Here is an 11,809-nt window from a genome sequence, read left to right on the forward strand (position 1 = left end):
AATATGAAGCCAAAATACTATTATAATAACAATAATAAAATAACATTAACATTTCTAGAAACTATTAAAATGGTTAAACAAATAATAATAATAACTGCATTTTTTATTTTTGAATTAATACATTAATTTATTTGAACATGATTCAAATAAAAACAATTTTACTTTGTTATTATAATTATATATATTTATTTATTTATTTGTTTAATCATTTTAATGGTTTACAAATGTCACTTATTTTTTTATTTTATTAATTCTTATACTTCTAATTTTAATAAACTTTTATTTAACAGCGTTGAACATGATTCACCCTAAAATCTTTAGAACTATAATTATTCATTTTTTAATACACTGTAAGAAGGATGATTCTGCAGAATTTCCTAAAGTAGTTCCAAAATGATTCTTCAGAAGGATCCTGAGTATCACTATTGGAATGCTACATAAAAGTGCGGTGGAACCCAGTCCACACAATTCACACGTCATTAAGCTTTGCACGCTGGTGTGAAAACAGCATTCTCACCTGCATCCTGAGAGTTCAGCACCTCCAGGGCATGCATCATGGCACTGGCAAATACATTGGCATCCTCTTTGCTGCCAAAGTTAAGGCCGTACACCTGCCGTGCATCTCGCCACTGGTGAAACGTTTGTGTGGCCTGGTTGTACTTCAGCCCCTTGGGAATGGCACAGTTTATTACCACCTGTTGACAGAAGAGAACAGCATACGTTGCTTGAAAATCATATAATTTGAAATGCAAGCCCTAACTAAACTCAGAACTGCTCAGAAGACTGTAAAGCACTACAAACTGTATCCTCATACAACATAAAAGTGTTGTAGTAATCCATAAAACTCCACATGGTCTCGGGGGAACAATGTGACACTGCATACAAATTGCTGCAGCTTTCAAGTGAAGTGTTAAAACAAATGTTTTTAAGCATTTTAAAACCTCATCTGTACTGAAGAAAATAAAACCCATGTTTATGGGTAACATATTCTGTTTTTGCATATGCATAGCCACTTTTTTTCCCTCATGAGATCAAACTGATATAACTTAATGTTTCAAAAGTTTCAAGTAAAAATTTCTGACTAAACCACCTCTCTACACAAAGGAGAAACATCTGCATTACTAAAAGATGACAGATAAGACAGATAATGCTGCATTTCAAAGATGAAGACTTGCTCCCTAAAAGATTCACAAGGACGAACTAGAGATAAAAAAATAAAAAAAACGCTACTTGCAGCACCTCTATTCTTGTAGATAACCAAAAAAGTAAATGCATTTCTTCAGAACTTGCACAAAGGTTACTGAGGCCATCCCGGCACCAGACAGGTGTTACAGCAATAATACCACTTGGTTAATATGGTAGTCACATATGGGTGGGAGATACTTGAACATCAAACACACGACTGGCTCTGTAAACTCTCCCAACAACATGTCCTCAACAGGGTGAATCTTTCTCGAGCTTCTGTGGTAACTGGCTGTTTTCCCAGTCATTTCAATTTCTCATCCTTTGATATCAATGTAATTACCATGAGAAGTGCAACTAATTAGCAAGCTTTATAAAAGGAACTGTGAACTGTAAGCCATCCTGTCACAACTCACAAGTGAAGAAAACTTCTCAGTTTTCTCAACACATTAATGAAATTGAGCAGCAAGGATTAAGACTGGGGCATGGCCCTATACAAGCAACTTTTCTGGGGAGTTTTCCATTGTTTTTGCCCTGCAAGCCTTTAAGTGATAGTTACTTCTACTAAATATAGTGTGTGTGTGTGTGTGTGTGTGTGTGTGTGTGTGTGTGTGTGTGTGTGTGGGGCAATGGATCCTCTGCAGTGAATGGGTGCCATCAGAATGAGAGTCCAAACAGCTGATAAAAAATAATAATAATAATAATAATAATAATAATAATAATAATCCATAAGTGATCCATACAACTCCAGTCAATCAAATAACATCATGAGAAGTGAAAACCTGCATGTTTGTAATGAACAAATCCACTGATAAGACTTTAACTAAAAACCATTGCTTCTGGCTTAAACACAAGTCCTCTATCCATAATATTGCTTTCAATATTGCAACCAATTACTCTCATTTTGATGGCACACATTCAGTGCAGAGCAGGGGGTCACTAAACTGTATATATCCCCACTCCAACCATTTACAGAGACAATATAAAAGCAAACATTACTAGCAACAAATTATAATTATAAATGCTTATAATTTCTGCACAGAAGAGACTTGGTGCTGTTTCCAAACAAAAGGAAATAAATCGATATGGGCCAAAATTATTTGAAAAATATTGTCATATCGGTTATCGGAAAAAATCCAATATCGTGCATCCCTAGTTTGATGACATTTTTTGTGCAGCACTTCAGCACTTCACTCATTTTTGTCACTATACCGTAATGAATGGCTCATCAACACATGCCAGTAAGTTTCCTGAAGTAATCTGATATTCCTCATCCTCCGATATCACTGTGATGATTGCGCCGTTCATGAATTATTAACGCAACCAGGACTAAAAAGGCCTAGGTACTCTCAGAAGCAGAAATAGGCTTTCCACGAAACACTGAATAACCATAAAAAGCAATGAGTCATGTACAGTGTCACCACCCCCTCAGCATTCTGCCATTTGTGTAGCAGGGCACAACAACCACGGTCAGTGCTGAATAAAGGTTACCTTTAAGTACACATTACATTGCACTTCACTAAAAGAATAGAAATGTTCTCACCTAAACAATGGAAGAGAAAAAGTTTTTTTTTAATGGTTCATTTCTTCTCAGGAACTTCTCAGATAAAGAAAGAACCAGGCCAGACACTAATTAAATACATATGCAATATACAGCCTGAAGTGAATTACATGACGTGAAACACTCTAAATTTAGCACACAAAAGTGAGTTTCTATGCCTCTGAACAGAAAAGCAAAAACTCTTTCCAAAAAGGTTTCTTAAACATTCCTTGCCTACCACTGGTAGAACAAACAGATAGCTCTGCTTAAAACTCACATCATTGGTTGGACCTTTGTTGCTATGCCAAGGTGTTTAAAATGCAAAATCAGAGCAAGGGTCCACCCAAAAATAAACATTCTGAAAATGTACTCACCCTCAAACCATCCAAGATGTAGGGGAGTTTGTTCTTTAAAACAGATTTGGAGAAATGAAGCATTACATCACTTGTTCACCAAAGGCTCATCTGCAGTTAATGGGTACCGTCAAAATGAGAGTCAGTGGTTGCAATAATAAAAACAATATTATGGATAGAGGACTTGTATTTCAGCTTGAATAGTTTTTTTCAATTCACAAGATAATAACTGATGGACTGGATTACTTGTGGATTATTGTGATGTTCTTATTAGCTGGAATCTCATTCTGACGGCACCCATTCACTGCACAGGATCCATTGGTGAGCAAGAGATGTAATGTCAAATTGCTTCAAATCTGTTCTGAAGAAGAAAAAATAATCATCTACATCTTTGATCGCCTGAGGGGGAGTCAATTTTCAGCAACATTTTATTTTCGGGTGAACTATTCCTTTAAACACAGTAAACTCTATTCATGGGAATCAACCTGAAAATAACTTCTAACCTACAAACTACAAATCTCCTTAGAGACTTGTTTGGTGGGATAGAAGAAAGTCTTAAAAAACACATTTTAACTTTACTGAGTTAATCACTAATGGCCTTAGAAACAGCATTTTCACGTAAAATTGTCATAAAAAGAAACCGCTACAAGTGCTGAACACTCTAAAAAGATGCTTCAACTCATTGACAATACAGCTGAACACTTAATGTGTGCTGTTTAAAGACAAACACTAACACAGCCTTCACTGAGTAACCTTCATAGAGAGATTGATTGGCTGCCTATTAACATGTATATAATGGACTTGGTTATATCAGGATACAGCATACAAATAAGTCCTTGATGATGTCAGGAAATTTAATGCAGACTTTGCAAGGATGGGGCAGCAGCAACTATACTGAGCTTGAAAATGAAAGCATAATCAAAACAATAAAACAGATCCAATTAATAGTTTCATAAGCAAGCATTGATACTCATTTCAAATGCAAAGAGGTTGTTTTTGATGCATAGAACCTTGACATATTATATGTGGGCCTTAACCACAAAACTGCTGCTAAACAGCTGCTTTTACATTTAAATAATCCATTTTCCAAGTGAGGACTGCAAGAGTACTGTTTTTTTTTTTCTGTTTTGCATGCATATAAACAGTTTGTTCTGTATTTTATGTGTTTACTGCACCTGCATATAAAGCATAAGACTGAGAGGTTTTCATTTTACATTGTACATTGACAGATACTCTGAAATATAAACAAGCAAATAAAACTGATTTTGATTCAAGGCTCATTTAAAAATAAAAACTACAATATTGAAGATTTTTGATCTTAAACCAGTCACACATGAATATGCCTCTCATGAAAAAGTTATTCCACCAGATGGTATTCATAATGTAAACAAAGAGATAATACATTTAATTACTTTGCTAAATTAATTGTTGGCATACATAGAGGACAACAAAAATGCATTACAAGCAATATTCAACATTAAAAGGAGGTTCCTGTTTTTAATTTTAGGGGCAGTTAATGAAGTCTCTCCCACCACATACGGTAGTTCAAAAAAAAAAAAAAACACATGAAACGAGGAAAAGTTAAACGGTTGCTGAAGCAGCACATACTTCTTGTGTGTGCAATGTGCATGCAAATTTTGCAGAAACTCTAAAGAAGACATTTCAGCAACCTCATGAGCTTTTAAATACATCAATAAAAAGTTAAAATTACAGCCATTTTTTTGTTACGGCAGAATTCCTGAACACAAAAATGGCGGTTTTATTTAAGATATGTTAATAGCATTCAAATGGGACCAGGGTTGCAATTAATCTCAGCAAATGGGACTTTAAGACAAATGGCTTCCACAGTGGAACAGCACATAAATCATGAGATTTTTAAGAAATTTACCCTTTCCACTTAATGCAGTAGCTAGACAGTTCACAATTAATTCAGTATTATTAATATGGCATCAGAAAGATGCAGCAAGCGCATAAGTAGGGAAGAAAAGTGATTTGTGCATTTGGTTAAGAACTTAATTTCTCTTCTGAAATAAATGGGATTTTTAATGTTTTGATGACCTGTTTTCAGCACTAAATCTTTAGATATTTAGTCTCAGGTCAAGAAATAGACTGGGTTTTTGATCTATTAATAGCTAGAAAAATAAGAGGCATTTTCAGCAATTCAAATCACTTGCTAAGGTCAAGGTTACTCTGAGTAAAACAACATTCACAAATCCTGAATAGGAGTTCAGTGCAGTGTATACAGCCTTTTTCTTAAAGGAACAGTTCACAAAAAAAATTAAAACCTCATAATTTACTCACCCTCATTTCTTTCACAAAGTGAGAAAAGTATAATTTAAAAAAATAACAACAAAAAGCCCAAAGCATCATAAAAAAATCTAAAAAAAAAAAAAAAAACAAAGTCCATAGTACTTGTGCACTATATTTTCAGGTCTCCTGAAGTCATATGATGGCTTTGTCTGAGCAACAGACAGATTAATATAGGGCATGGATCATATGAACCACTTATATTTTGACCACAAGCCTCATTCACTTTCATCATTAGAAAAATAGTTGTCAGAACATTCTTTATCATTCCTCCTTTTGTTTCACAAAAGAAAGAAACTGCTCCAACTCATACTCTCCAAGAACAATTTGATTCAGAGTACATGGTGACCATTTTTATTTTTGTGTGAACTATTCCTTGAAACCCCATATTGAACCACTAAAAGGAAAGATGAACAGTATTTTCCAAAATGTAGCCAAGCATACTACCCTTGTAATCAAAACAAGAACAGGAGCATTTCTCATGAGATGTTATTCTCTTTAATGCACGCTGTGCTGATCTGTGAGCCACGCAAACCTCTCGTATTCTGTGTCACGGGTCATCAAAGCACTGCAGTGAAACCAGACCCCTCTCTGCAGGAGAGGCCAACAAGGCCAAGCAGACGGCCTCCTGGTTAAACCCACTGCCTTTCTGACACTCACTACATTCTAAAATACATCATGTCTAACAGCACCATTTATCTGTGACAATATTCACAATAAAATTACAGCATCACATACCTTACTGCAGATAAAAATAAAAAGGTAAAATGAAGGCCCAATTAATTTGACTTTTTTTTTAAAGCCATCCTATATTAAAATTGTGAAAATCCACATTAAAAAGCAGTAAATATGCCACACTGCATTCTAAAAGCATAAAAGTGATTCAACATGTTGACAAAAAAAAAGTTTAACAAAATGATTTAGTATAAATCAAGTTAATATTTGAAGTTATACACTCTAAAAACTTTTGTCTTGGTTTAAAAATGCAAGTTTGTTTAAAACTTTTTGGAGTTATGACAGTTTGTAATGAAATTAAACAATTTTTGATTACTAGGTCATTACGCAAATAATTTTATTTGATTTTTTATTATTTGGTTATTTATGGAATTATTAATATTTTACAATTATTTGAAAAATTAGCTCCCCTTTCTCTCACCTGGTGGTCCTGAATTTTACGGCCCACTACTCTGAAGGCGTTGTTGCCAGTGTGGTGATAGATGTGGACTCGACTAAAGCCTGTGGATCCACCAGCCGGAACCCACTTCTTATTGGCGTCATCATATACCATGACAGCAGCCCTCGCCTGACAGATACTCTGCTCACTGAAAAGAAAGACAGACAGACATATGCATTAAAGATTAAAGAAAAACAAATTTGCCTTGATTCAATAAAAACTCATTCAATAAAACTCACAAAATTCAATAATGTAATAAAAAAAAAAGTTTTTCTATTTCCTCCTCCTGTCTCTGGTCTAAAATGGCAATAAATATGGGGATTGGTGCATTACATTCAATGAGAAGACATTTTATGTTAATAATTGCAGTTTAAACCATAGAGAAGTAACCATCCATCATACGATCCTGCATTGGCACTCAAGTACAGTACACCTTTATAGGTCACGCTTTCATTAAGTAGTCACCCATTAAATGTAAACACTGAAAATCATTTTCAGTGTCTCTCTGCTCACTTTGCACTATAGAGCAACTATAACACTAAATTATTTACAATGACTTCCGACCTTCCACTGTGTTAATAGAATAGGTAGAGAGCCACTGAAAGGCACTAACATACACTTCCTTTGTCACGTGATCACATGGAAGCAACACTTAACGCAGGTGGAAAAAGGCAAGAGCGAGAAAACGAGAAAGAGTGGAAAAAGTGCTCTGACCTTGTGTAAAAATATTTCTGGTTGTGCTCCTTTGGAAATTTCCCTCCTTTAGAAACCTTGACAATGTTTGGCCATATTACATTCTATAAATCTGTTCTAGTTGTAATGAATCTGTGCCACTTCTATATTTCGTGAAAAAGAAAACAAGAAAGCTAGAATTTATGTCATAGTTTATGACCAGCTGTGTTTCGTCGGTTGCTTGGCTTCTTTGCACCAAGTAGTTTCTGGTCTTCCTGTTCGAAACACTGTAAAACTAGCGCCAATAACATGATGTTCCTACTACTTGTTGATTTACACCAACACAAAACATTTCAAATTCTCACTTAATATTCACAAACAGAAGACCACTGGAGAGATGGAAAGACTTTAAGATCAGATGCCACATGGCTAACAGCATCAAGTTAATCCGCTGAAATAAATAATCATGACCAAGCACTCCAGAATATACACTGACAGACTGTCCAGTATTTTGTTTTGCTTTTCCTTGAAATCAATCTGAGGACGGAGATGAGATCCCAGGATCATCCGCCCAGCAGATAAGGGCTAATCTAACAGGATTGTCCGCTGAGACCAATCCCTGCGCTTTAATTAAGGAACAGGCATGCAGGAGTGGGCCGAGAGGGCTCTCCGGTGCTCTATGTCATATTACAGTGTAATTGAAGGCAGACAGTCAGAGAGCTAATGGCTTACACAGGACAGCTGGCCAAGGGGAGAGAGCCATGACACATCCAAAAAAAAAAAACCAATTCTTTCAACAAATCTATGACTCAAACAGAAAACATTTACATCCCCAAATGGTTCTTGCATAGAAACAAAAGGACTCAACAACCCCGTTACCATTTTTTTTTTTTTAAAAAGTTAATTTAAGTATTAAATGTTTTCATTATAAACAACTAATGATCCAATCAAAGCAAAATATACCAAAATAATTCACTCTCTCTGACTAAATTCAAACTGACACACCAGCAGGCCTGGAGAACTGAAGATTTCAGTCTCACAGTCCGACTACAGACAGTCCACCTTTCGGTTTATATTGTTGTTCTGATTTGGCAATAAAACATCTTAGTAACCTTCAAAAAAACAATGTATCCCCTCAGCTTCATTTCAGAGGTGCAAATAAATTCAAAGGACAGAGGGAGACCAGCACAAGGGGTTCTGTGATGAAAGGAAAACTTCACTTGATGGAATAATGCACATACCCAATTTATGACTGCTATGCAATTGCATTTTCTCATCAATCTTAGGTTTAATAAGCCATTTAGGGAATTTATCAAAATAAAAAGCTCAGCTGGGCTGGAACTGGATGCAAATAAAAAAGCAGTTTAACATAAGCTAAACTACTGCTGTGTGTTATTATCTTTTTTAAACCTTACATTTGTCTACAAAGCTGACGTGAACAATGGTAATAATTGTATTAATATTAATTGGCAAACAATTGTCTGAATCTCTGTTGCACATCAAGTGTTTGACATTTGGATCAAAGATTAACTGCAAAACTGTTTTGTTAATGCTTAAAGGAATTAATTTGACTGTAAACAAGCAATATGACAAAGTGTGATCAAAAACGCTCTGATATAAAAATAAAAAAAATGTCCAAAGCACAGCAGGAATGGAAACAGAAATCAGGAAACATTTTCATTCCCTCATTGCTTTAACATCTCAACAGCTAAAAAAATACAACATCAGAGAGCTTCGTGCTAAGGCTGCAGTGACGTGAGAGCAAGCGCTGCCTGCAAAACGCTCAGGGGAAGAGCATGGTAAAGCAAGATCTGATTATGCAACCCAGCGCCCACAACATCAGGAGAAATAATCATCAACCTTCTACACAGCTCAAAGTAACGTCCTCGATGACAGCTCCATTGTCTCTGGCCATGTAACACACTCATTCACAAATAAACTACACAAGTTAAGATGAAGGGATGCTTGTTGCAGCATGTGTGATAATGGCATTGCATCTAAAAAACAAGGACGCAGATTCTGCATGCTGACAGTGATGCTGCTAAAATAAATAATGCAACATTGTGAATATCATCATTTTAATGCGGCTTTTATTCAGCCATCAAGTCACCAGACTAGTTTTACAAACTCACATCGTCTCAAATTTAAACCAACTGTGACTCAATAAAATGCTTGCATTGGCACTCAGAAATGTTTACAAAAACAATTTTATGCATTAAAATGTTTTAGTACAAATTAATCTAGTTAAATACTGTTGTTTAATCTATATTGTTGCTGCATACTAATTAAAGACAATATATATATATATATATATATATATATATATATATATATATATATATATATATATATATATATATATATATATATATATATATATATATATATATATATATATATATATATACATATATATATATACATATATACACACACAGTGTATTCCCTTAATTTTACAAATTGTGGAAAACATGACTTTATGTGGCACAATTGCCATTTGGTTCAAATTTTGTAAAAACTGATTTTAAAATAAATTCATCCATTTAGGCAACTTCAAAATTATGCAATAACATTCTATATAATTCACAAGCAGCAGTAGGCTGTGTGTGATTTATACATGGATCTTGATATTTGTGCTGGCGCATGATGAATAGCCCTGAAGGTTTGATATGAATCAAGCACGTCACAAAGGCCAACTCCGACATGCTCACACTTTAACACTTAGTTTGTTTACACAGCTCAAATTGTCTTAACACTATAACTCAACAAGCTGCCATCTCTAAGCCACATCACAAATCCACTGAGACTCTACCAAACACAAGGAATCAAACCTCCTTACAAGTCAAGTGGACTCATTGGCCTCAGGTTCAGAGATCTACAGCAATCCTGCTCAGAAGCCAAGAGATTTGAGGAGTTCTTGAGATTGTGCACAAAGAATATAAAAAAAAGAATGAAATACAAGCGAAATAAAAGTCTCAGTCATAGTTACCACTTTAATATCACAATATAACCAACAGAGAAAACCACAATGTGTTTCACTCAATGAAGGAAAACCGATACAGATCTTGAAGGACAAAGCTTCATAGAACATGTAGTAAATCTTCAAGGTTGAATTGCTGGGAAATGTGCCCTCTAAACTTACATAGACAATGCTGCAAAAGAAATAGAAGCACACAAACAAGGGATACAATTTAGTCTCCTTTGAAACCATGTTTGCCAAGGTATTGAAGAGCATATTTATTTGGGTCAGTGAGTCAATTCAGTGAGAAACAAAGGTATTTTCATGGAGAAAATGTGGTGTTTCTAAGTGAGGCTAGAAATGCAATGTCCCAGGCCCTGTGACAAAAGAAGCCCATTAAATGCCCTCTATGGTATAAACTACTCACTGGACCTGGGCAAGTAGTCAGATTCACAAACAAAGGATTCAAAAAGTGAATGAAAAATTAGCACAAAATTTCTACAAATTCTCAAAACAGTAATCCAAAAGTTCCTGGATGATCTTTTACTCCCACTGAGATTCTGGAGTGACCATTCAATGGACACTTTACTGTCCCATGAAGCTACAGGAAAGGAGTTGAGAATGACAGTGAAGTGACAGAAATAATGATGCAGGAAGGTCACATGACAATGTCAACATGGCAGATATAGTATGTCTATAGTACATCTAAAAAGACAATATTTGATTTGAATCAGACTGAAATAAACTAGAATCAAATTAAATGTAAACTGGAATGGAACCAAATCAAGAGTCTGCAAGTCAGAATTTAATAAAATGGGAAATCTGTATACAGTAGATACAGTTCAAGGATACTATTAGTACATAGTTTACTTGTTTTTACCTCTGCTTATTAAAGCTGAGATATGAGAAAGCACTTCAACATATATATATATATATATATATATATATATATATATATATATATATATATATATATATACATATATATAACTAAGTGACACTTAATATATACATATATATATACATATACATATATATACATATATATATATATACATATATATATATATACATACATATATATATACATACATATATACATACACACACACACACACACACACACACATAATTTATTTATTATATATATATATATAAATACTAATAGCGAAATGAACCAAATAATCAATGGTAACAAAGCATAAAAACTCAATGTCTCCATGTTCTCCTAAGAGGGCCACGGAGTCCTAAAATAACACTTCTGCCGCGCTTTACCTACTCAACTAGCCACAGGTGCGTGAGAAAGAGCAGACAGGAGCTATTTTAAACCATACTCCTGTAACAGAGATGGCTCAGGCTGAGAGCTGCTCACAGGGAGCTCGAGGGTCCACGGCATGGTGTAGGTGTTGCAGGGAGCTGGAAATAGGCTCCGACTCCCACTGAGAGAAGCATACTGTCTCACAGCCACAAGGTGAAATCAGCATACAGTGACAAATAACTCAAACCCTGATCACCGTCCACAAAATGAGATCATGATGAGCCTGGCAAGATGTGACCAAGATACATACATATAATATAAAGTATATGTATGGATGTGTAACAGTGACGTTATGTTGACAGCA

At 35.0% G+C, this 11,809-nt stretch overlaps 1 protein-coding gene across 7 annotated transcripts in view; it reads right to left on the minus strand.

The window, feature by feature from the left end:
• enah (ENAH actin regulator) overlaps window positions 1–11,809 on the minus strand; it is an 89,209-nt gene that overhangs the window by 43,168 nt on the left and 34,232 nt on the right. For all 7 annotated transcript variants that reach the window (XM_042746589.1, XM_042746588.1, XM_042746587.1 and 4 more), the window contains exons 2-3: window positions 6,539–6,704; window positions 518–695 (exon numbers count right to left, since the gene is read on the minus strand). In XM_042746589.1, coding sequence (XP_042602523.1) covers window positions 518–695; window positions 6,539–6,704 — 344 coding nt within the window. The remainder of the gene's footprint in view (window positions 1–517; window positions 696–6,538; window positions 6,705–11,809) is intronic.

The sequence above is a fragment of the Cyprinus carpio genome, chromosome B20 (assembly GCF_018340385.1).
Source record: "Cyprinus carpio isolate SPL01 chromosome B20, ASM1834038v1, whole genome shotgun sequence".
Classification (NCBI taxonomy): Eukaryota; Metazoa; Chordata; class Actinopteri; order Cypriniformes; family Cyprinidae; genus Cyprinus; species Cyprinus carpio.